This window comes from Ammospiza nelsoni, chromosome 1 (genome assembly GCF_027579445.1).
Source record: "Ammospiza nelsoni isolate bAmmNel1 chromosome 1, bAmmNel1.pri, whole genome shotgun sequence".
Classification (NCBI taxonomy): Eukaryota; Metazoa; Chordata; class Aves; order Passeriformes; family Passerellidae; genus Ammospiza; species Ammospiza nelsoni.
The window spans coordinates 52,184,364-52,207,602 of NC_080633.1; the positions used below are offsets into that span (position 1 = coordinate 52,184,364).

Genomic DNA, 23,239 nt, shown 5'->3' on the forward strand with positions numbered 1-23,239 from the left:
GAATTTAACCAGGTTCTCTGTGGGGCCAGCTACTTTCTCAACTGCTTTTCATATTCCCTTACCGATTGATTAATATGGAGAGTTTGCTCCTCTCCTCCAGTAGCTCTGAGCAGCAATTTGAGCATTCATTGGGCTCAGACAGTCCCACCCCTTCATCTCTCACTCATCATCAGCTTCATTCTCCACAATATCTGTAATCACACAATGAGAGAGCTTGTGCTTGCTGCTCTCCTCATCCTTTCCTCCTCCCTCCATGCTGTGAGGGAGAGGTGGCATGGCATATTGCACAGCTAAAAGCTTATCAAGCCTGAATTTGTTACACCTCTGAATTTGGCAGGCAGGCATTCACAACCACTACACATATACATGGCTCATCACCACGTGAAGCTGGACACCCTGAGAAGACAGATAATATTAGATTGGTTTTCTCATTGCTCTGCAAACAATCAAATAGACTTAAGCTATGCAATCTGATATTCCCTAATTGACAGCTTTTCCAAGGTTCATTTGTTAACTGAGAGCATGACATGTATTGAAGTTGTTTCTTCATAATGCATTTGGCATTAACAGGAGAAGCTGCTGAATGCCTCAGACATCAATGTCTCAGCAATAAGATATTTTGCCTACAGTTTTGACTTTCTAACTAGTGACTGTGTATTTGCAAGAGCATGTGAAATGAGCATAGGACAGGGCAGGAGAAAAAGCTTAAAAATGCATTCTCCTAAGAAAATTTGTGGGACTATTTTTGCTGCTTGGGACATTTAGTTGACTTTTATGGTTCAACTGTTCTTCATTTATTTGGTATAAAACTCTGATACCTCTGATACTCTGAATAGTCATAGTGCTTCAGAGTCCATATATTTATAAATAGACACATTTTATTTATAGTGATGAAGAATTTGTGTGTAAAAGACATTCTCAAGAGTTTTGCTTGCCTGCATCTACACGAGAATAAAATAAAATTTAAAAAAATCCTCTGTTTCAAAGAAGCTTCTCCCACATGAAGGCCAGGCTTATTTGAAGGAATAAATTTTCTGTGTAGAAGAGACCAGAGGATGATTTCTCCACTGATCTTGTCACTATTTTTTATTTGCTGCTTTCTTGTAGCTAGTTTCTGTCACCATGATATTTTCTGAAAAATCCCTTTGCCAGGATTTTTCTCCTGAGAAGCTGAGAAGCCTCAGGGGAAAAGACAAACAGTGATTATCTGCTGCTGTGGAATGCAACAGGTGCATCTTTGATTGGTCCATGTTGGTTGTTTCTAATTAATGGCCAATCCCAAACAGCTAGCTCGGACTCTCAAGAGTCATAAGCTTTTGTTATTCATTTTCCCTTCTATTCCTTGCCGGTCTTCTGATGAAATCCTTTCTTCTATTCTTTTAGTGTAGTTCTAATATATAATTTTATTTTAATATATGTAATAAAATAATAAATCAGCCTTCTGAAACAAGATTCTCATCTCTTCCCTTGTCCTGGGACCCCTGCAACCCTGCAAACGCCACCACAAGTTTCCACAAACACTTTCTTATTTTCTTAGAACACAGATTGTACTAGAACTGTAACACTCAGCACTTTTCATTCTGTTAAAGATTTCCAGTTTCTACTCTTCCTTGTAACTGTTCACGGGATGTTCACACACGAGCTGTAAGTGCTAATGAAGAGATTTATCACAAATATATCATCATTAATAGCTGTTGCTTCTCCTGCATCCCATGAATGTTTTACTTACTAGATGAATATATCTTGGATGTAAAAAAATGTTTTAATTTCATTTTTTTCATTATTTATTGTAAGCAGGTTACTCTAAATATTTAGGTTCATTTCTCTAGCACCTAGTTAAATTTTTGCATGTATTCCTCCTTCTGGGTAGAGTACATGCCTGGAGAAGTACATGAAATTTTACAGATGTTGTCAAAATAATTGAAGCATTTCAGTGGAGCTTTGGCTAGCACTGTTTAGGAAGTGAAACACAGCTGTTTAGATGAGGGAAAAATGTGGGAATGGATGAGGATGCCTTCATTTCACAGGAATAAAGAGCCTAGGTTTGACAGAAAGACCTGTTCAAATAATGCCAGGGAAGAATGAGCAAAGCTAGATTCTGTTTAGAAAAGCCTAGAAACAAACTTTTAAAAGCCCTAAGGTCTGGAACCTAAGCACACATCTCTCCTCCCTCTGTAAACATCAATGTTCTGACTTCCTGCTGCAACCAAATATTCCTGAGCCCTTGGGGGGGCATTCTGGAGCTGTCCCCAAGTACCTCCCCTTTTGTTTGCATGGTCTGGGATCAAATTCCATTTGGGCAGGCACTGACTGCAGAAACACTTCTGTCTTGCAGGGCAAGCACAAGCTGCGTGTGGACACGGGCCTGGAGGGCCCCTGGTGCGGCCTCATCCCCATCGGGAGCCCCTGCGAGAGTGTGACCACCACGGGCCTCAGGTGGAACCTCAGTAAGTGGGATGCCTCTGGGACAGGGGCTCTGCTCTGCTCCTCACCTTGTAAGGTGAGGAGCACCTTACAAGCTGCTCCTCCTTGTAAGGCCCTTCATGACTGGTGAAAGTCACACTGCCTTTGGAGTGCCTTTCACCAGTAATGACGGGCCTTACAAGTGTGAAGGTGAAGCATGGCATTGACTCCCTGCCAGGCCATTTCTTTTTCTAGAAATGAATGGTGTTTTACCAAACAAAAGCTAGAGAAATACGTTTAAACCTGAGATCTCACAGGCAGAAACACATTTTCCGTTTGGGAGTCATTGTGCTCTTCAAACAGAACATTTGTTGAGGTCATGATACATTACCATCTTGATGCATTGCCCTCCAGGGAAAAGAAGCCATGAGTGTCTAAACTCCTGCTTATAAGCCATAAAGTTGCAGCAGACAAATACTAACGGGATACAGATTAGCAAAGCTACCTCACTTCCACTGAACTGCTTCATGTATATTGTCTTTTTCTCAACCCTGAATGAATAGATCCTTTTTCTTACTTTCGAGTGGAAAAGAGTCCATTTGATCTAGAACCAGGGACATTTATCTGTAGACATAGGAGGTTTTATAACCCAAAAAATCAAACCAACTTTCATCCTCCTGCCTCTTCTTCCCACACGGAGTCATTTGGGATGCATTTACACAGGGAAGTAATGGGATATTTTCAATGAACATTCATTAAAACTTAAGTGGGAGCAGAGCAGTAATTGAGAGGCTCTAGTCTCAGTCTGATTGACATGTCCAGGCTTTAGAGCCATTCCATGCAGAAAGGGCATGCTGTTCTCACAGTTTGCAGTGCAGTGCCTTCACTGGCCAAGAATTACTGTGAGTGACCCACTGTGCCAGCCAGCAGAACATCTGCTGGTTCCACTGAGAGCTTAAGCACGTGCCATTAAGGTGGTGGTAGGCATTAGTAGCTCATTAACTATAAAATATATAAATATGGCATTAGTTTTGGGTTGTGGGAAAATTGCCAGATGAAGAGCTATCTGGCTAGCAACATTTCTGTCCTTTTAAACTGGATTGAAAGAGCTGAATATATTGCATGAGAGATATTCCCTAATTTGAAAAAGAGTCAGATATTTTCATTGTGTGTATAAATACAGTTGACATACATGATACTGAATTTTCACCTTCTCATCTCCTGTTGTCCAGAACTTCAGTGACCCATTGCACTGAGGTACTAATTTCTCAGAAAATGTTCTGTCCTTCAGAATGAGGTGCAAGAAGCTCTAACCAGCCTCATGTTAATGAAGGAAGCATGTCTGGATCCTGTGTTGTATTGCAAAAGGCTACTGTGTGGATCAAAATGTTGTAGACGCAATGAGGTTGCAGCCCTTTCTTTTGATTTTTATTAATTAAAAAAAAAAACATTTTTCAGATACCACAGATTTTTTTCAGTTTAATTCCATAAATTTCATCAGATTTGCAAGGTGCTCATTAGAAAGCTGGTAATTTTAAAGATGGTCTGTCTGGTCTGTTTCTTTGTTACTACTGAATTGTGATTGCATGATCTGGTAAAGCTAAAGAGAAAGGGATTGCAAGTCAGCTGTGCCAGCTGGAAGAGAATGCAGGGGGGAGATGAAATGGAGCAAATATTTTTTCTCTCTAGGGTTGGGTTGAGATACCAGTTTCCTAAATGCTGGTCATAGCTGAATATGGACTTACAGGGGTTTTAATACTCCTAATTTAATATTTTTTTTATTATTATTTTTCTGGGAGACAAAAAAGTATTTATGTGACTGTTTCCTGCTTGTTCCATCTTAAGAGAACACCATTATCTCTGCTTCGTCTCCCTGCCCTTGTTACTGTTATTTTCCAGGAGGAAAAAGAGCAGATCTTTACAGTGTTTTTGTTAGTGATGTATATATTGCATCCTGTTACAGGCTGTTTTCAGTCTCAATACTCATGTTTCTCCCAGGATGTAGTTCTTTCATTTACTTCTCCATTAATCACAGATATATATGTAAAACCGAAGAATGAGCTGGTCTTCCGTGAAGAGCCTTAATCTATCTGAGACATAAAGACCATTACAACCTGAAACTGCTCTCTTACCCAAGCCACTAGAGCTAACCTTTTCACTCATCCAAATGCAGAATAACCATTGAATTAGGTTATTGTTCAGACACTGATTAAAAAATTGAAGTGCAATTACATTTCCCAAAAGGGAAAACAGTATCTTCAATTCAGCATGTGGTTAGTTGTGACTTGGTTGGATTTTTTTCCCTAATAAATAGGATCTACATTCTGATAGTTAAAGTTTGATGCTAACTTCCATTCCGTTGCTGGACTTTTATGCTGCCTGCAGTTTTGCACTTACTTCAAAAAATATTAATCCTCCTGTAAATTGGGATGGAGAAGCAGAGGATCAAGTGGGAGGAAATAGAATAATGAGAATGGAAACTGAAGTGTGATATGGATGTCAGCCTTGCTGCTAAGGGCTGGCAATGGCAGAGCTTTACCTATTCATTCATTAACAGCAATCTGGGCACACACCTTTGTAAACCTCCATGTAAATCTATTGCAAACCTCAATGAATAATTTTTTGTGGTTATAAATTCATTTTCATGTGTAAATCATAAAAGGAATTAAATTTTTAAGCCGAGCATGACATGAAAGGCCTATTCCTCAAGTTTGTTATGGGATTAATTGGATGTGACCTAACAACTTGGGTTTTAAAAAGCAATTTTTGAGCTCTCAGGATATTTAGGTATCTGGGCAGTAAACTAATTTCAGAATTTTAGTTCAAACAGCAATGCTTTATGTGGTTGGGGAGCCCTCATTTTTGCAAACAGTAATTTCTAGCAAATCAAAAATCAAATAACACTGCAGTACAAGCAAGAGCTGGCCTTGCATCAAGGTTTTTGATGTTTAACATCAATTTCTGCCTGAGCATATCTAGATTACTCAGCCAATTAAAATTTGTAAAACCTTCAAGAGGTAGTCAAACCTTATCTGTGTCCAGTGTACAGGTGCTGTCATGATACTTCATAGGTTCTGAATGGAAAAAGACAAGGATAAATACCTAGGACAAAAGCTGTGTTCAGGTTAAGAATGATCTACCAAAGGTCTCATTTCAGTGGCTGAATTACATAAACCCGAAATCTGTAAGTTATTCTGCTAGCAGAGAAACAATGATGGCTTTTAGTATTACAGAATTCAGTATTTTTTGTATGTCTGTTTGAGAATGCAGCATGTATGCATGCTTTTGTGCATGCTTATCTTCGTTATTTGCTAGCGCTTGCCACAAACAGAATTTTCATTTATTTGAGTTCTCATCTTATGGGTGAAAGAACTTGGAGAAGAAAGTGGAAAATTGATTAGAAAAAATATTTTTATTCATACTTGCTATTGTGTAGCACATACTCAGAACACATTATAAACATATTCTTTCCATTCCCAAAGGGATACTGATCTTTTCTCTATTAAAATCTGATTTACAGCACAGGAATCAGATAATGCTTTGTCTGATTTGACTCACCTGACTGCTTGCTGATAACAGCTCTCATGCCTAATAAATAAATAACAAAAAAATCCAATAATGTCAGAACTACCAGCATTCTTCATTAGGTCCTCAGTAGTGCTTTCATGGAAAGTAAATAAAAATGAAGGCAGAAATCAGCTGCATTACTCATCAAAGAAGAGGTTGGAGGGTAATGGTAGGCTTTTTTAGGAGATGGTTCATTTTCTGTGAAATTACTTTAGAAAATAATCTTGCCAAGTAATTTATTCTTCATCCTTATGGCCTTTGGTAGTGCTGTATGTGATGCCTGTACTGAAAATGCCAGCATATATGTGTGTGTGTGTGTATGTGTGTGTGTGTATATATCTATATCAACCTATCTATTTATCTGTGTAAACTCTGTGTATATGTGATTGTGCTTTCCAGATAATTTTCATGCCAGTTTGCCTTCCTTAGGCAGGAAGTTAAATTGCTGTAAAATGCTGCCATTCAAAAGAGTGCCACTGTCATTTCACTTCAAAAGGCAATAGCAATAACAATGGGAGCAAGGCCTTTCTCTAACTGTAGCAACAGAGCATCCACTGACTGCTGATGTCACAGGTAGATGAACAGGATCCCAAATATTTTTGATGCTGCTTACATTGCAAGTAAAATTGAAATATTTACATTGTTTTATACTTCACTGGGGTTTTATTGATGTTGCATTGTGAATTGAGCAAAAAGTTTACAAAAGCTGTTGTGGTTTGTGTCGTAGGAGAATTCATAGTCTAAAAGATGAAAGAAAATTAGTAACTTATTTTTAAAAAGAAAAAAAAGAGTGTCAGGGGCTGTTCTGGGGAAGGTTGTAAATTAAAATAGGCAGGTATCTGTGCTAGTGAGGCTGTTTGTACAATCACTCTCTAGCCTGTTTCATAACTGAAATAGTTTATATCACACATTTTGCTACCCCAGTTCTGAGTGAGGCAAACTAAGTGGTGCTTCTGGGAATAGCTTTGTTTTCAGTGGCAGAGTAAATAGCTTCACAGCTGGATTCCCATTCTCCTCAGCTTTCCTCTCTTTCCCTTCCTTCTCTTGTTCTTTACTGGCAGAAGATACATTATCAGTGATGTATTTTTTCACTTATCCATTGCAGCTCGAAGACTCTGGGTAGGGGTGGAGTGGACAGAAATGATGCTGCTGGTCCCAAAGTGTTGGTGGCTTTGACCTTTGGCAAGCTGTTTGCCCCCAGGAGTGCTGCTGTCAGCCTTCCAGGGTCATATCATTTATTACAAGACATGGCCTGCTGAAATCCTTTTCCAATGAAGCAGATGTTCTGATGGTGGCAGCCTGGCATCCCACTGGCTTACTGCAAGTCAGCAAAAACAACGAGGGCCTTGCTTAGCATTGCATAAAATTATTTTGAGCTGCAAAGACCATTTGGTGTACATTAAATGACTGATGAACACAGAGCTCAGTTGTGCTGGGCCTCTAAGCCTGTATTTGCATTTTTTGCTGAACAGCAGCTTGAAAACTCAGTCAGACTTTGTGAAAAGGCTTGAAATGGGGATTTGAGGTCACATATTCAATTCATTTCCACATGGTTTGATAAATGTTTGGAATTAGTGGGAGAGAGATTCAGATCCAGCTCCTCTTTAGCAAGGTAGCAGGTCCCTGGCATTCAGTTAGGAAAGGCTGCTTTAAGGTGATAAACAGATATGCTTTTCTAGATCACACTGTTGGAGCAACACTATTACTGTGGGACTCTTACAGAAAAATTCCTATAAGTACCTTAGTTCTAAACTAGCTCAAACCACTTCCAGTGGTAATTTTAGCTCAGCTGGAAAGCCATCCTTAATGGAATATAGAGAATGTAGATATGTTCCTTCTATGCAGCAGTAATAGGTAATAATTGCTAGGAAGGAGTAGAATAAAAAGTAGAATAAAAGAATCCCAGAGAGACTTCAGCACAGCTGTACACAGAGTAGATGACTCTCCAAAACCTGACTAATTATTATCATTGCAATTACCATTACCTGAGTAATGGTATTACCATCCTGAAGTAAACTGAAGACATTTTGAATCATAATAGAATGTCCAGAGTTGGAATGGACCCATCAGGATCATCAAATCCAGCTCCTGGCCCTGCACAGGACAACCCAAGGAATCACACCATGCCTGAGAGTGTTGACCAAGTAATTTTTTAACTGCATGACCCTGGGAAAAGTCTCTCTTCACTTTCTTGTAGGCTTCTACTGGAAAGCTATAATGGATGGCATCCCATTACTGAGCTGTGTCAACTGCACCACTCAGTTTGGTGTCTTCTGTAATTTTGCAGAGGATGCACTTAGTACTTTCATCTACATCATTAATGAAGACATTAAATAGCAAAGGTTCCAATAGGGATCCCTGAGTGACATCACTTGTCACAGATGTCCATTGGGACTCTGAGTCACCGACCACCACCCTCTGAATGTGACTGTCCAACCAATTCCTTATCCACCTAGCAGTCTACCCATCAAATCCATCCTTCTGCAGTTTGAAGAGAAGGATGTTGTGGGGAACTATGTCCAAGACATTTACAGATAAATGACATCTGTAGCCTTAACCACTTCTCTGGGGAGCCTTCTCCACTGGTGTTTTCACCCATCATAGAAGACCACTGAGTTGCTCAGGCAGGACTTGTCCTTGGTGGATCTGTGCTGGCTGGATCAAATCACCTCCCTGTCCTCCATGTGTCCCAGCATGGCTTCTAGGAGGATCTGTTCATGATCTTCACAAGCACAGAGGTGAGGCTGACAGGTCAGTAGTGCCCAGAGTCCTTCTTCCTACATTTTTAAAGAGAGGTACAATGTTTCCCTTTTTCCAGTCACCTGGGACTTCACCTGACTGCCAGAATTTTTCAAATATCATGGAGAGTGGCTTGGCAACTACATCAGCCAATTCCCTCAGGACTCTGGGATATGTCTCTTCAGGTCCTGTAGACTTATGTAGATTCAGGTTCCTTAGATAGTCATGAATCCTGTCGTTACTTACAGTGGGAAGTACTTTGTCTCCCAGTCCTCATCCTGCTGTCCATCCACTCAAGAGGAGTGGGAAGAGAGGCTGACACAAAGACTGAGGTAAAAGAGGTGTTGAGTACCTCAGCCCTCTCCTCATCCGTTGTTACCAGTGTTCCACCACTGTTTATTGGGGGAGGATGCACCTTCTTTGACCTTCCTTTTCTGGTTAACAGACCTGTGGAAGCCTTTTCTGTAATTCCTTGCATCCCTTGCCAGGTTCAGTTTCCCTTGGCCTTCCTCAACTGTATTTCAGCTCTGTTTTCTTCCCAGGTTTCCTGTCCTTGTTTCCACTGCCTGTGCATTTACTTCTTTCTCTTTAATTTGACCAGCACTTCCCTACTCAGCCATGCCCATCTCTTGTTTTCCCTGCCTGATTTTTTGCTCCTGGGGATTGCCAGCTCTTGTGCTTTATGGAAGACTTCTTTAAAAATCTGCCAACTATGCTCTGCTCCCCTGTCCCTGAGGGCAGTTTCACAAGGGATCCCACTCAGTATCTCTCTAAGCAACCTGCTGCTACTGAAGGATGCCTGTTGTAAAGTCAGAACACCTTTCTGAGCAAGAGGGAGATCTGCAGAGAGCCAGAAAGCTACCTTTTAGATTGGAGAGCGTGCAAATTATCTCTGTGGATTTCATCACTGACTGAATTGTCATCAGTGAGTGTGGGGGCTGAATTTGTCCAAGAAAGAGACCTCATAGTTTACAGTGATGGCATTTAACCCTAAAGGCATTCTCATCAGTCAGCCTGCCCACCTGGATACTGGGAGATCACCTTTTTTAGACAACAGCGGAGTCAAAGCTGGAATTTTCAAAGCTGGTGTACTTCAATGAAAGTCAGTGAAAAATTGGCCAGAGTACAAATGCCCGTTTGTCACATCCCTTGCAAATATACTTCAATTGTTTTCATCCTTAAATGCCCAGAATCAGCCATATTAAATGTAAATGTCACGCTGCCTGGAGATTTCCAAAAACAAAAAAGCTCTCTGCGACATGTGGTGAGTTATTGCCAGTTTCTGATGTCTGCAGAACCACAAAATGGCAAGGACAAGTAGGAGGACAAATCAATCACATCTGGCTAGAGTATTCCAGAATTAAAAAATGAAATATGTTTATCTGTGATGACTCAGTTAATGAACGTGTGCTATTTAGATTTTTGGGGGGTTGCTCAAGTAGGTAAGCATTGCCACTAAGCATTGACTCCTCCTTTGCAATTTGTTTGTAGACCTTTTAGTTCTGTTTACATTTTTAGTACATACTAGTGTATGTGATTGATCTCTTCTTCCCAAAAATATGACACTGAAGGAAATTATTTTCTCTGCAGTGATCTATTCCTGTACCCTAATGGCAAACAGTCCTGGATATCTCTTCTACAGCGTCTCAATTCTTCATTCACTGTTCCCTTTGTAAACATTTTGCATATTGTATCTGAGGGATCACTGCTCTCTCCCAGTTTTTGGCTCTAGATGTTTGTGGAAAAGGTGTTTCTTTCCTGCTGTTATATCAAGTTCCATAGAGGATGAAAATCTGGTGGATGTCATCACTGACTTTTGTTGTGTGTTGTAAAAACTTACATTTTGGCTGTAAGTTGTCTATGGCATCCTGATGTGTAATTAATAAGCCATTAACAACTGACTGTAGTGAGTGTGCTGTGGAACTATTAATTTTAGACATACCAATTACACATCACTAAGCAAAGCTGTTGTTTTCAGGTGAGTTGGGAAATACAAATTTTTGATAGATGATTCTATGTCTTGCCATAGAAGCAGCTGTGACTTCTTTGGGACTGTAAATTCATATGGCAGGGGGGAGTCAAGCCAAGTCAAGGGCAAGAAAAAAGAGAAAGTGGCAGAATAGCAATGAGAGATTGCATTCAGGATTAGAAACATGTTTTGGAGAAAAGACAGATAGCATCAAAATAGGGAAAGATATGAATACAGAGATTGAGAAAATGAGAATGGGGATGTTTTAAGTAGGCTGGTGACATCTTCCTTTTTGAAGAACTGAATTGAGACCAAAATTTTTGTCTTGTTATTTCTCTGCTGTTTGTGATCTCCCTCATTTTCCACTGCTGTCCAGGCATTAAAACCTACTTCTACTGTCAGTAAACTGGAAAGCTCAAGTGATGCATCCAAGTGTCCCTAGGACCTGCCTAGGTATTGATCCAACAGCAAAATTAGACATTTGATTTGAAAACAACTTGCACTCCTATGGATATAAATTCAAGACTGAAACTAAGGAAAAACCAGAAACAGAGAAATAAAATTAATTAGTGTTTGGATGTCATGGTACTTACAGATTTGAGACACTGGCATCACTCAGCTCCCAGGTGTTTTCTCTAGGAATAAATCTGCAGTCACAGTAGACAGTGAAGATATGTACAACCTCAGCTTTTCCCCCTGCAGGAACAGACACACCTGGGAGGAATAAGGTGAAGCACTGCTGATTTTCTTGTGGTTCAGGCAGTTGATTGTCTGGAGTGTTTACTCTATGCAGGCACTTTATCTACTTGCAAGTTAGCTATTCATTTCTCTTAGCACTCAAGCTGCTTTTTCAGCATCCTGACATTTCTGAGAGCTCTGCCTTGGTTCTGTAAAGCACAGGATACTCCAAAATGAAAGCTGTACTATCATCTTTAAGATACTACATAAGTTGTTAATATGTCTGTGTCATTGCTCTTGAACAGTTTCACATGTGCCAACGGTATCATCAATTCTATCATAATGAGCAACACAAACCTTTGAGGAATTCAGGATGCATGCATTCAATGCAGTTTATACAGTAAAGAAGGCATAAGGGCACCATGATTAATTAGAACTCAGAGGGTGTCAGTTAAGAGAATACTATTTGCCAAAATTAATCTGGCCTGCTTGGTTAATGGGACTGTGTAGTTAAAGGATGAAGGCCAAAGAAACTGCATTAAAATTGCACAGGCAAACATTAATTCTGGCATCCCCTTGCTCTCAAGTCCATGACTTTGCAGCCTCAGCATTTCTTAAGACTTGTCTTCCATGTGTATTATTTCCAGGTCAATGTGGATTCATATGCAATTGACAAGTAGCATGTCCTGTCTATAGAAGTTTAGGTCAGCATGTGGCAACAGACTTTCCTGTTGTTTACATTTTGAAGCTTTTCCTTGTATTTAATATGAAAAAATCCTAAATCTTCCAAAAAATTCAAGTACTTTTAGTATATTTTAAGTGGTAATTCATGTCATAAACCAAACAGTAAATACAAATACATGGAGGTGGAATGAATGTCAAGAGATCCTACAATCTGTATAGCTTTTCTGTGGCATCACTCCTGAAAAATCTGAAAAAGGCTCCTCTTTTATGAGCTTTCAGTTCAACTTTGGGGATTCCTTTTTAACAGCATCTTAAGAAACTCTGCTTCAATTAATTTTTTTTTCTGTTTTCTGCAGTTACAGTATGTGATAAATATATTCTCAAGCTGTTAAGCATTATAACACGGCATTTATCATCTAATTGCCAATAAGAAATCTCAGAATTGTACATTTAAGTTTCCCAAGCATGGGGCATAGCTGTAATTTACTGAGGCACCAGCAACACCACTGTATCACTGCTGATTGACAGGCCACTTAATGATGCTGTTTATAAGGTAATTTTCTAATCAGCCTCATGAACACTCATCAGGAGCTTGCTTCTTGATTTAAAGCAGAATTGGAGAGATAGCATTTGTTTTGCTTATAAAAACAAACTGGAAAAAAAAAGCAAATTAAAAAGAGAAATGACACAAATATAGAAAGCTTTGATTTCATGAATCTGGATTATGCTTTCAAAAGTTCCATACAGGACTTAAAGCTTTGGCATGAATGAATCAGCATTCATCAGGCTATTTCTTTTGTGCATTTTGAAACTGGATGATGATAGCTTAAATATTAACATTGTTTTTTTTAACAGGTGTTAGATTTCCAATCATTGTTTAATAATAATTATGTGATATAGTAGATGTTCTATTGGGTCTAGTCAGTTGAAACTGAGGCACAGTTAATTTTCCATTTATTTCACATTTCTACTCGAAGAATAATTAATTATTCCATGTTTTCCTCCTATCTACTTAATCCTTTTGTTCCATAATAGAAAAGCTTTAATTTTAAAAATGTGATCTAAATCATGTGTAAGCTGGGTCAAGTGTGTCTGGTGTGGAAGCAATTCATTATATGATTTAAGAGGTTTTAACAAGATGAGCTTCATTTGACCTGTCAAATTTAGGAATAGTTTTGACCAGCACAAATACAGTACATTTTCCAGATTTATCCCCTAGTAATCATTCTAAAACCCTTGTAAACACACCTTGTAAACACAGTTCTTTAGGCTGTATATCCAGTATATGTTGAAGAATTCATGTTTTATGAAAATCTTAGAGCTTAATACCGAGCTTGTGGAATTAATGGGAGAATTGCACACTGACTTTAATATTAATATTTTAATCTGGAGGTGCCTCTGTCCCTTCCTTACTAGAGTTACTTAAGCCCTGAATTCATCAGAAGATTTAGGCATTCATGCATTTTTATACATGTTACTAGTTCCATTGAATATAAGGGGATTATTCAGTGGGTAGAGTTAAATATGCAGAAGTACTTACTACGAGTCAGACTCTGAAGTAGAAGTTCAAAAATGTCTGAAAGGCTTTTCTGTATGTAAAATAAGGTGGTACTGACTTTAATCTCAAATTCCAGGGCTAGCTGCCTGGGCTTGTACCTATTCTAATCTCTCTTCTCACTCACCAATGCTATAAAGCTCCCTTTTTTAGTTCTGCTCATTTTTATGTATTGATGGTGGACTGTAGCAATTTACACAAATTCCTCCTGATTTTACTGTTGAATGCCTGGGCAAAGTATGAAGACATGGAAAAATAAATGACTGAAATATTTCTCACATCTGGTTTCTTTACCTGTAATTCAGCAGTTGTGGTTTCCTACCAATACAGCTGTAAAATCCATGTATCAAGTAAATTTTTTATGTGAGAATTTTGGAGAAAAGTGTTTCTGGATACCTACCAGAACCATTTAACAATCATAAACTTTTCATAAATAGCCAAAAATGTTAGAATATGGTGCATGTCTGGTATAGTTGTAAGAGAACAAAACACTCAGGATGAAGTAAATCAACCACAGAGGATGTGAGATTTTTAATTTTTTTTTTAAACCATGATACAAATTTGCCACACTTTTGTATCTTTCTCTGCCATATGTGAAGCAAGATTTTCAGTCCACAATAAAACCATGTATGCAGCCAATACAAGGCCCTTGCTTGGGAACAGAGAGTGCTTTCCCCATCATATTATGGGCAAGTACATGTGAAATACTATGACAAAATTCTTTTTGTACTAGAATAATTTGGCACTGTTCCTGTTTGGTTTTTTTTTATTATTTATTTTTAAATATGAAGTGTAGTTATGTTTACCTTTTAACGTTCCAAAAGCCAGCAAACTCTTCCTTTGGTGAGTGCAAATCAACAAAAGCTGGCAACATCCTGAAAGACAGCTTTCTGTTGTGAGCTTCTGTAGTGATTTATGCTGCTCATTTGCAGTGTACAGTAGGAAGGTTGGCTGGTTATTCAGAGCTCCTGTGTGCCACTTTTAGCTGCCTTTTTTAGCCTGTGTGTTTATGTTAGCATAGTTCTGGACCATTTAATACTTTTCTTGGATTTTTGGGAGCTCTGCTGCTGGCAATTAATTTTACATCCCAAATATCTCAAGAAAACATTGTTGTCAGTGAATTTGTAAATTAGCTTGTGTTCCTTTTAATACCATAATTGCTTTAGTGTCCCAGCTGACAGAATCTCAAAAGAATTTTACTGACTTTTGAGAGATTCACTCTTTCCAGCTTATGCCATTGTCTAACTTCCCAGAGTAATGATTCCCTAGATGTTTGTCAGTCTGGATTTTGTACCCTTGCTTCCTGAGCTTCTCTTGCCAATTTTGTGTTCTCTGTGCTCTCATTCCAGTTTCAACAAATTCTTTAAAAGTTACAAATAATGAAGACAGTCTTTTAAAAAAACTAACAAACCCACAAGCAAACAAAAAAATCAACCCAAAAACTTATATTGTTATCATGGCACAGCACCACTTGCTGACTCAGTGGGTAGCACACCAGGCTGGGGATCCAGCAGTGTGGCTGGAATACATCATTATGTCTCAGTAATACACTGCCTCACTTGTCCTACTGCTTATCTTGTTAACTCTTTGAGGGAGGGTCTACACACACAGGGTCTCTGTCCTCCCTGGTAGTCACATACTACAGGGATAAACATAATTAATTGCAAATGGGAGGTGACTTCAGGAGTTCCAGTTGAAAGCTATTACCATTGAATGATTCCCTATTTAAAATAAATGCATATTCTGTAAGAGACTGCATCTGGATAATTATCTTCAGAAATGGTACTATGGAAAAGGAAGAAAATCATTGTTTAACATACAGTGCCATCTACAGAGCAGGCTATGTAACCTGCACTTCTTACATTATTTGGGGGATTTTGGTTGGGTTGTTTTTGATGGGTTTTTTTCTTTTTTTTTTTTTTTTTTTTGTCCCAGTCCAGTTGGCATTAATGGCTAGAGAGTGTATGTGGAGTTTTTGTCAGATGCTGGCAGCATTGGAAGATGAGGATTAGAGAGGTTTGTGCTCTCATCTGTTTTGGTAATAATCAGCAATATCCATGGGCCAGGCTTCAGCAACAATAGCCCCTCTTAACTTTCTCTCAGAAGCCTATATTGTTGGGGCAGGGGGGATTGTCTTTTTTAAAATGCAACTATTTCTAGAAATGCTGCATCTGCAGCCAACCTTCCTGGCAATCGCATGGCCTACCACAGCAGTCTGACAGGCAGAGGTGGAAAAAGGAGGAAAGGGGCCAGAGAGGAAAAAGTCCATCTGTGGTCATATTGTGTGAACATGAATATGTTAAGGCACCTTGTCAACTGTCCTCTCTGTTTAGAGTCATTTTAAATGTGGGGTCAAGGGCAGTGGGTCTTCCCATATTGTTACCCAAGCAGATGCTGTAGAGAATGCTGTCAAGCAGTGGTTGTGTGTTTGCATGGTTCACTGGTTAAAATGACAGTGCAAGAAGAGTTGGATTAAACCCTCAAAGTCTTCAGAGTGATCTTCAGATAAATGTTAATTTTGATGCAGAAAACTGGATTTATTTTTAAAGACAGAAGAAGTGAAAGAACACCGAAGTATTACACCTTCCACTCTCAGGAATCCATTATTTACCTAACATAGCAAATTAAGTTATTGTGGTCACTGCTGAAAAAACTGTTGTCTGTCCTCTTTTGGCTCCTGAACATGGCAAGTTATCTGATCTTTCACCTGTTACTAGCTCAGGACCTACTTTTTGCCACCTCCAAATTAGTGAGTTTGAAAAACAGAAATGGGAAGGGAGGGCTGAGAATGGATTCTGACATCCAGGGCTGAGACAAAATAATTTTTTGGCAGATGATCTTGCACAGCTGAAGAGGGAGAGGGAAAAAGGGAAAGGTCTTTGTTTTCTTACATAGTTACATGTGAAAATCGGTGAATTTAAAGTAGCAGCAGAGATGTACTGGGAGTCTGAGTGTCTGAGACAGCTGAAGTTGCACGTTAAATAGAGTTTATGAGACTAGTCTGCCATTTGTCACCTGCACTGTCACAGTCAGCACATGTGACTGTGTAGGTGAATGGGGGTGTATGCAAATAATAATTCCTTTTATTTAATATACATTAAAACTGAAAAGGGATAGAAATACGAGTTAGCAGAGTGCTACAAAATGTGAAGTTAATTATGTAGTAGTTATCCTCAACATTTCCATCTTTAAAGCGGTTTTGAACTGCTTAAGTGCAGCAGTTACTGCAGACTGTGATTAGATAAACAGATGCAAATAGTGATTGTAACTGATAAATGATTGATGATGGCTTTATATGTTTATCATTATATACTGTTGTAAACACTTTTTACTCAGTGAGGATGGAGTCTGGAGGAAAATTGATGATGGGTGAAATATGAATTCAAATTATAGTGCTTTTAAGAGTACCGAGGGCCAATATTGTAGGGCCAGTACAGAGTTGTTACCTGAGGAACTGGTGCCCTTTGCCATTGGTATCATCGGGCTGAGCACCAAACATCTGCCAGCTGACATCCAGAGCCTGGATACAAGGTTTACAGGAGACAGCCTAAAAGTAGAGATGAGGAGGGTGAGCACTGTTGAATGATGGCTTTTGGTGTGGAAGACCCCCTGATCCCCTGCTCAAAAGAGGAGATGCCATTTCTCTTCATTTTTCTATTGCTTCCCATGGCTTCTGCCTTCTTTCACAACTTCTCAGTGTCCTGTCTCCTGTGGATCAATGAGACATTTGTAATGCATTATTTGACAGCCACAGAGTGACTGTGTTACACCCACATTGTAGGAGCCATTTGGGACAGAAAAGTGTGTTTGGATCACTGGAAGTTGATGGGTACAAGGAGACAAATATACATGTCTCTAGAAAAACAGGGTGGGATAAGAGTTTTGTGCACTCTTAATGGTGCTATAATTCTATTGGGTTTATCACCTGCCATTTGCTAATTGTTAATCACAGTAACAACATTTTTTAGTTACATTAAATGAAAGGGAATTTTATTGCAGCAGCTTGAGTTTAATATCAGCTCTTTGTGTACTGTACAATGCAAAAAGTAACCTGTGGTAATTAAATTACAGGCTAAGTCTTCATTCTGCATAAATTTCTATTCACTGAGGAAAAAAATAAGCAGGATATTACTAAAGAAAAGGCCCAGATCATTAGCAGCCTCTGCTCCCTGCTCTGTTCACTTTACTGGCAGTGCTGAAATCTGTCTGTTACTTTTCCTGTGGTGTTGTAGAACAATGAACTTGCCATCTTTTCTGTCATGTGCCTGCCCTTGGGCTTGTACAAAAGAAGGGAATTAGGTTGTGTTCTGTTGACCTTTTTAGATGCAAGAGAAATGGTAGTCCTGTTTCCTTACACATGAAATGCTGCCAGGCTGTTGTCTGTGTTAACCTTTGTGGAGCACCCCGATGTGATTGTTGCCCTGGCGCCACGACACAGATGTCAGGGAGAACTGAAAAGGGATAAATTGGAGGTGCCATGCAAAACAGCTCAGCTAAAGACATTTTTCTCCTGCACTGAAGAAAAGGTATTCCATGTTTAACTACTTAGCTGGTCTGTGAATCCTGTAATTTGCTTAGCCAAACAGAACTTCAAAACAGATGGTTTCTAAATTTGGGGAAAATAACCATTACAGTATTTTTTCCCCATGCAGTCTGCAGTTATACTTTAGTACTGAAATTATTTGAAAATTAAACAGGAAAATAAAATTTGGATCTTTACCAACTGAATACTAATTTCAGGAACATCCAGTTTTTAGTATGTATTAGGTTTTCATCTGCACATTTAGCCTAAGATTTGTTTATGCTCTGATTTAGTGCCTCTTGCTGCTTACTTGCATAAACACTATCAAATCAGTCAGTTGGAGTCACCAGAGTATTTAGCTCCCAGCTGCATTTGCTCGTAAAAGGAGGAATGACAAGTTTCCTCCTTTGCAGAGGAGGAAGTGGAGAAACATAAGTAATCCATTGCACTTACATAGCACCTGCCACCAGCCACCTCTACAGGCACTTTACCAATAGTGAGTGCACTGCCTGGTGTGGAAAGCATTTCTTTGTGAGAAACTGCTCCATTCCCCACCTCTTGATTGAGGAAACTGAGGTGCAGAGCATTTTTCTCATTCAAAATTTTAAGTTAATCAGAAGGTAGGAATCTGAGTATCTTTGGTTTTGGGATTATTTTCTTATCAGAATAGAAATAAATTATGACAAACAAATGAATTCTCTCATATTTAGAGGTTTGTATATATATTTGTAATATTATTGCACATAGTCAATATTTTCAACATGTATCTAAAAAAACCATACTTAGGAGCTCTGCCTTTCTTTTAAAATATATGGTCAGCTGTTGTTCATTTTGTGCATGTCCATCCCTGAACATAAAGAGGGTGTCTAGGTGTAAAAATTGAGCTCAAATTGGTTTGCTGAAAAGCCAAGCATAGTATTTGGTCTCCACTTCGACAGAACTTTAACCATTAGTTACCAGGGTGAGAGCACCAGCATATTCTCAGGTAGCCGTTGAGATAACTCATTACCCAAGAACAGAAATTATCTTGAGTTGGGGATTCCTAGAGGGAAATTTAGATCCATGATCCATGTGGTTCAAGTCTTTGCTCCTTCAAGGAGACATGCTGTGTGATGCCCAGCCATACTCCACTGCACAAGGCTCAGCTGGGCTTTGGAAGGCACTGCCACAGAATACTGTGAACCACAGCAAACAGTGATATAGTCTCCACTTCAAGAAATCCCTAAGCTGTGGGTTTTTAAGGAAGGATGTGCTGAGAAAAATACTGCTCCATATTGCCTGGTCTTTTAAAATTCTTTCCTAAATACCTCTTATGGACCATTGCCTGAGGGTCCTGTGTCCGTGTCCTAGCAAGATAAATCCTTGAGATAACAACACTGGCTGCTTTTGTGCTCTTTTGACCTGTAGAGCCCTCCTGAGAGCACAAATATGTTCAAATATGTGCACAAATATGTTGTGCACAAATATGCACAAATATGGGCTTCTCTCCAAGCTGTTTTGTCTTCTACCCAGATTAGGGATTTTGCTTTTAAATTGAAATTATTCTTTCCTAGACAGAGGACTAGAATTATATGCCCTTCATCAGAGTGTATTCCCTTGTACAATGTACCACCTGTACCATGGCAATAATATGTGTTGATCTCTGCTGAAAACATCTAGCCAGCTACATGTTTTTTACCATCTCTAAGCTCTTTTTGCTAGAGATGCTGTAAAATACAGCCTTCAATTGCTTGCTAAATTGTCAAACTCAGTTGGCAATTGAGAGTCTGCCTTGGCATTTTAATGGCCTTTGGCTACAAAGGTTTCAGAGTAGGACTTTTCTCCTTTACTTGAAAACCTGCTTTCTAGTTGGGGTTTCTAAAGGTGGTATGGTAGATCTGCAGGCACCAGTGGAAGTGGGTTTATGGAAGTGGGGGTTCTCAAGCAAAAATCAAGATGACTTCCCTTCATACACTCTCCTGGATGTTCAGACTCTTTAAGAAGGGAAAGTGTTTGGGTTCCTTTGGTTGGTTTTGTTTGGTTGGGCTTTTTTTAAACTGATGCAGTTGTTGCTTCCCTGCCAAAGGCTCGTAAGCAAATGCACATTTCCCAGAGTATGAAGCTATGAGACTGCTTAAGGTCTCAAGCTGTAAGAGTAGTGGCACATCTACCTGAAAGCAGTTGTCTGCTGCTTTTTCATTAAATGCTCTTGTTAAGCTGTGGTTGTTGACCATAAGTGCATTCATAGCATCTCACCTGACAGGTGGAAACTCCTCACTGTTTTCCTTACGCCCTCTTTAAGAATTAAATTACTTTTAATTCTCTTCAAATTCATCCCATTTGTATCTTCTCTGGTGTATATAATCTCTGCTGGTCAAAGGGAATGCTTTTGGGCAGAATATAACCACGAACCAGGCTTTTGACTAGCCCATGTTTGCTTTTAGAGCTGTGGTTTTTATGTGAATCAGTTTTAGACTGAAACTGCAGTTTGGAAGTTCCATCAATACCTTCCTGGCATGTTGCATCACCGACTTGAAAGGTAAAACTACAGTATAATAGCCACTTGATGGTGCTTTCTAAAGACTGTAATGTCTCTTTCTTGAGCTGCAGATACAGTAGCAGCTGGCAGGAGCATAAGGTTCTGGAATTCTTATGGCTGTCATTATAACTTTGTGGCTTTTATGTTACTACATAACATTTATATACAGGGTAATGGGAAAAGAAAGTGAGTGAAACATCTTTGCACATTTTACTAACAATATCCAGTATTGGCAGGTTTTATTTTATTCTGAAGGAAATGCCACTTTTTGGGGGGATCATCTGATGTCCTAATTTGTAGCTTAATTGGTCATTGTGATTGTTAGCCTGTTGTGTTATAACCAAAATTTCAAGATCCTGTTTGCCTTGAACTTCCTTGTCATGACTTTACACCTAAAATATTTCAACTTGAAATTTAGAAAGGTAATTGAATTATGCTGTACAAAGCAAAGTGTGTAATTTTTCACATCTTTCTAAAGGAGCCTGTTTTTTTAGCACCTTGTCTCCTGGGAACATCAGGTGGATGATACCCTTCATATCTATAAATGTAGCCATCACTGTGCAAAAGAGAACCTTCTCTCTTCAGCCTGATTTTTCATTCAGATGGTTTGACTAAAGCATTACTGAGCTAATGTAGGAATTAATTGAAGTAATATCCAGCAAAGGGTTGTGAATTTTTCCTGTATGCAGAAGAGAAGCATTATGGATATGAGTTCTGTCTTTTTTTTTCCCCCTTCAGTCTGGAATGTGTGCAGTCTATTCTCTATAAGAAAAGACAAAAAGAAAAACAAAAGGAAAAGAAACCCAGATTGTCTCTTGTGGATGGAGATATATATGTGTGTATATATATATATATAAGTAACATGAGAGTTACAGAACAGTGGATTCAGATTATCAGGGTGATTTCATTATATAATATTTAGAGTAATATAGTATAATATACTTGAAAGTATAATATACTTTCAAGTAATTAATGTTAAATTTTGTTTTGAAGTAGATAATACCTTTTTTATTTTTTTCTGTTTGCAACATCTAATTTCTGGAAGAAAGCTTATTTGCCGAAACTAAGCCCCTGAGGGGAAATACCTCATCACAGAATCATAGAATCACTAAGGCCAGAAAAGAGGCCCAAGATCATCAAGTCCAGCCTTTGACTGAATACCATCGTGTCAACTGAACTGTATCACAAAGGGCCACAAATCTGCTCACTTTTTTAACACTTCCAGGGATGGTGATTCTACCACAAGTCCCAGGTGAGAAGTAGAGTGGTGACTGCCCTTGAGCACATCCAGTCTCTAGTTCAAAAGTGGTTCTTCTGATGTAACTTCCTTTTTGCAGTGTTACTTCGAGTTCCATGAATAACCCCATTTTCATCACATATTTACCTGCTCTTTATGCTTCTGTAGCCTAAATTACTCTGTCTTACCACCATTTAGGTACCATCTTGTCTTGGAAGAGAAATGGCCCGTGACTTGCAAGTTACAAAACAAACATGAATGGTTCAGTCTCATGAACCCCTTACAGAAAGTTAGGAGATCCTTTGTGGGAAATAAAGGCAGTGCTCTGCTCAGCAGGATAGTGAAAAGTCTTGGGTTTCAGGAATCAAGTTGCCCCTGTTGGAAAATTGATATGCAATGAGTGGCCTGAAAAAAGTGATTTTTCCCATGCGGTGAATTGAAAAGAAATTGATGGGAAGAGATGATGTGGAAGTTCCTGCCTCCTAATCAGGAGTTCAGCTAACGTGCTGTACTAGCAGGAAATCTCCAAGCTGCTGATTGTATTGCTTCAGAAAATGAAAAATCATTTCTTGAAAACTCAGTGTTTTGTCTTGGAAAGAAAAATGCATTACATTATGGTGCTAAGTATTTTAGACCTTCTGCCTTCTTGTATCAAGGTTCACTAGAGCTAGTGGAGGCTGATTCAAATAGACAGCTTTTGCCGTAGCCTGCAGATGACACTTTGATCTCCACTGTCACCAATCTGGCTGGGAATGACAATCACAGTGATAATTACATGGATACTCCAGAGGCTCAGAGGCAAAGCAAAACAGATTCTGCTGCACAGAGAATTTGCTTCTTGAACAACCAAATGCAAGAAATCAAATCCTCCTGATGCAGGTTGTCTGATACTATTGGATGACATATTGTATCAACACAAACTTAATTATTAGTAGAATTGTATTGCCTTGCACGTTTTAGTTTTGGAACACATACATATTTATTATTCCATCTGCTCCTGAAAGGCTTAGCAATTGGTTATTACAATTAGATAATTACTAATATATTCTGTCCTTCTGGAACTTAAATAGAATGCAGACTTGGGAGCCAGCAGGGGATACTCAACAAAACTGAACTTCAAACTAAATTGAAAACTGATGAGATGGCACTACTTTCTGCAGTGCATAATTTTACTGTGGAGCGCATGGGCTGAGGTGGTATCAGGTTTTGTTCAGCCCTGGTTGTGTGTTCCTTCAAAGTGAGTGCCTGGGCAGCAGCAGATGATCCTGCCTGACTGCTTTGTCCTTGGCTGCAGATAACATAATAACATGCAGTGTGCAACATCCACACCAGACCCAAACCACCCTGAATGCTCCTGATGGGAGAAT

General features: G+C 39.1%; 1 protein-coding gene across 3 annotated transcripts in view; it reads left to right on the top strand.

Moving 5' to 3' along the window:
• TPK1 (thiamin pyrophosphokinase 1) overlaps nucleotides 1-23,239 on the top strand; it is a 302,955-nt gene that overhangs the window by 237,156 nt on the left and 42,560 nt on the right. For all 3 annotated transcript variants that reach the window (XM_059478894.1, XM_059478901.1, XM_059478911.1), the window contains one exon: nucleotides 2,336-2,447. In XM_059478894.1, the coding sequence (XP_059334877.1) occupies nucleotides 2,336-2,447 (112 nt within the window). The remainder of the gene's footprint in view (nucleotides 1-2,335; nucleotides 2,448-23,239) is intronic.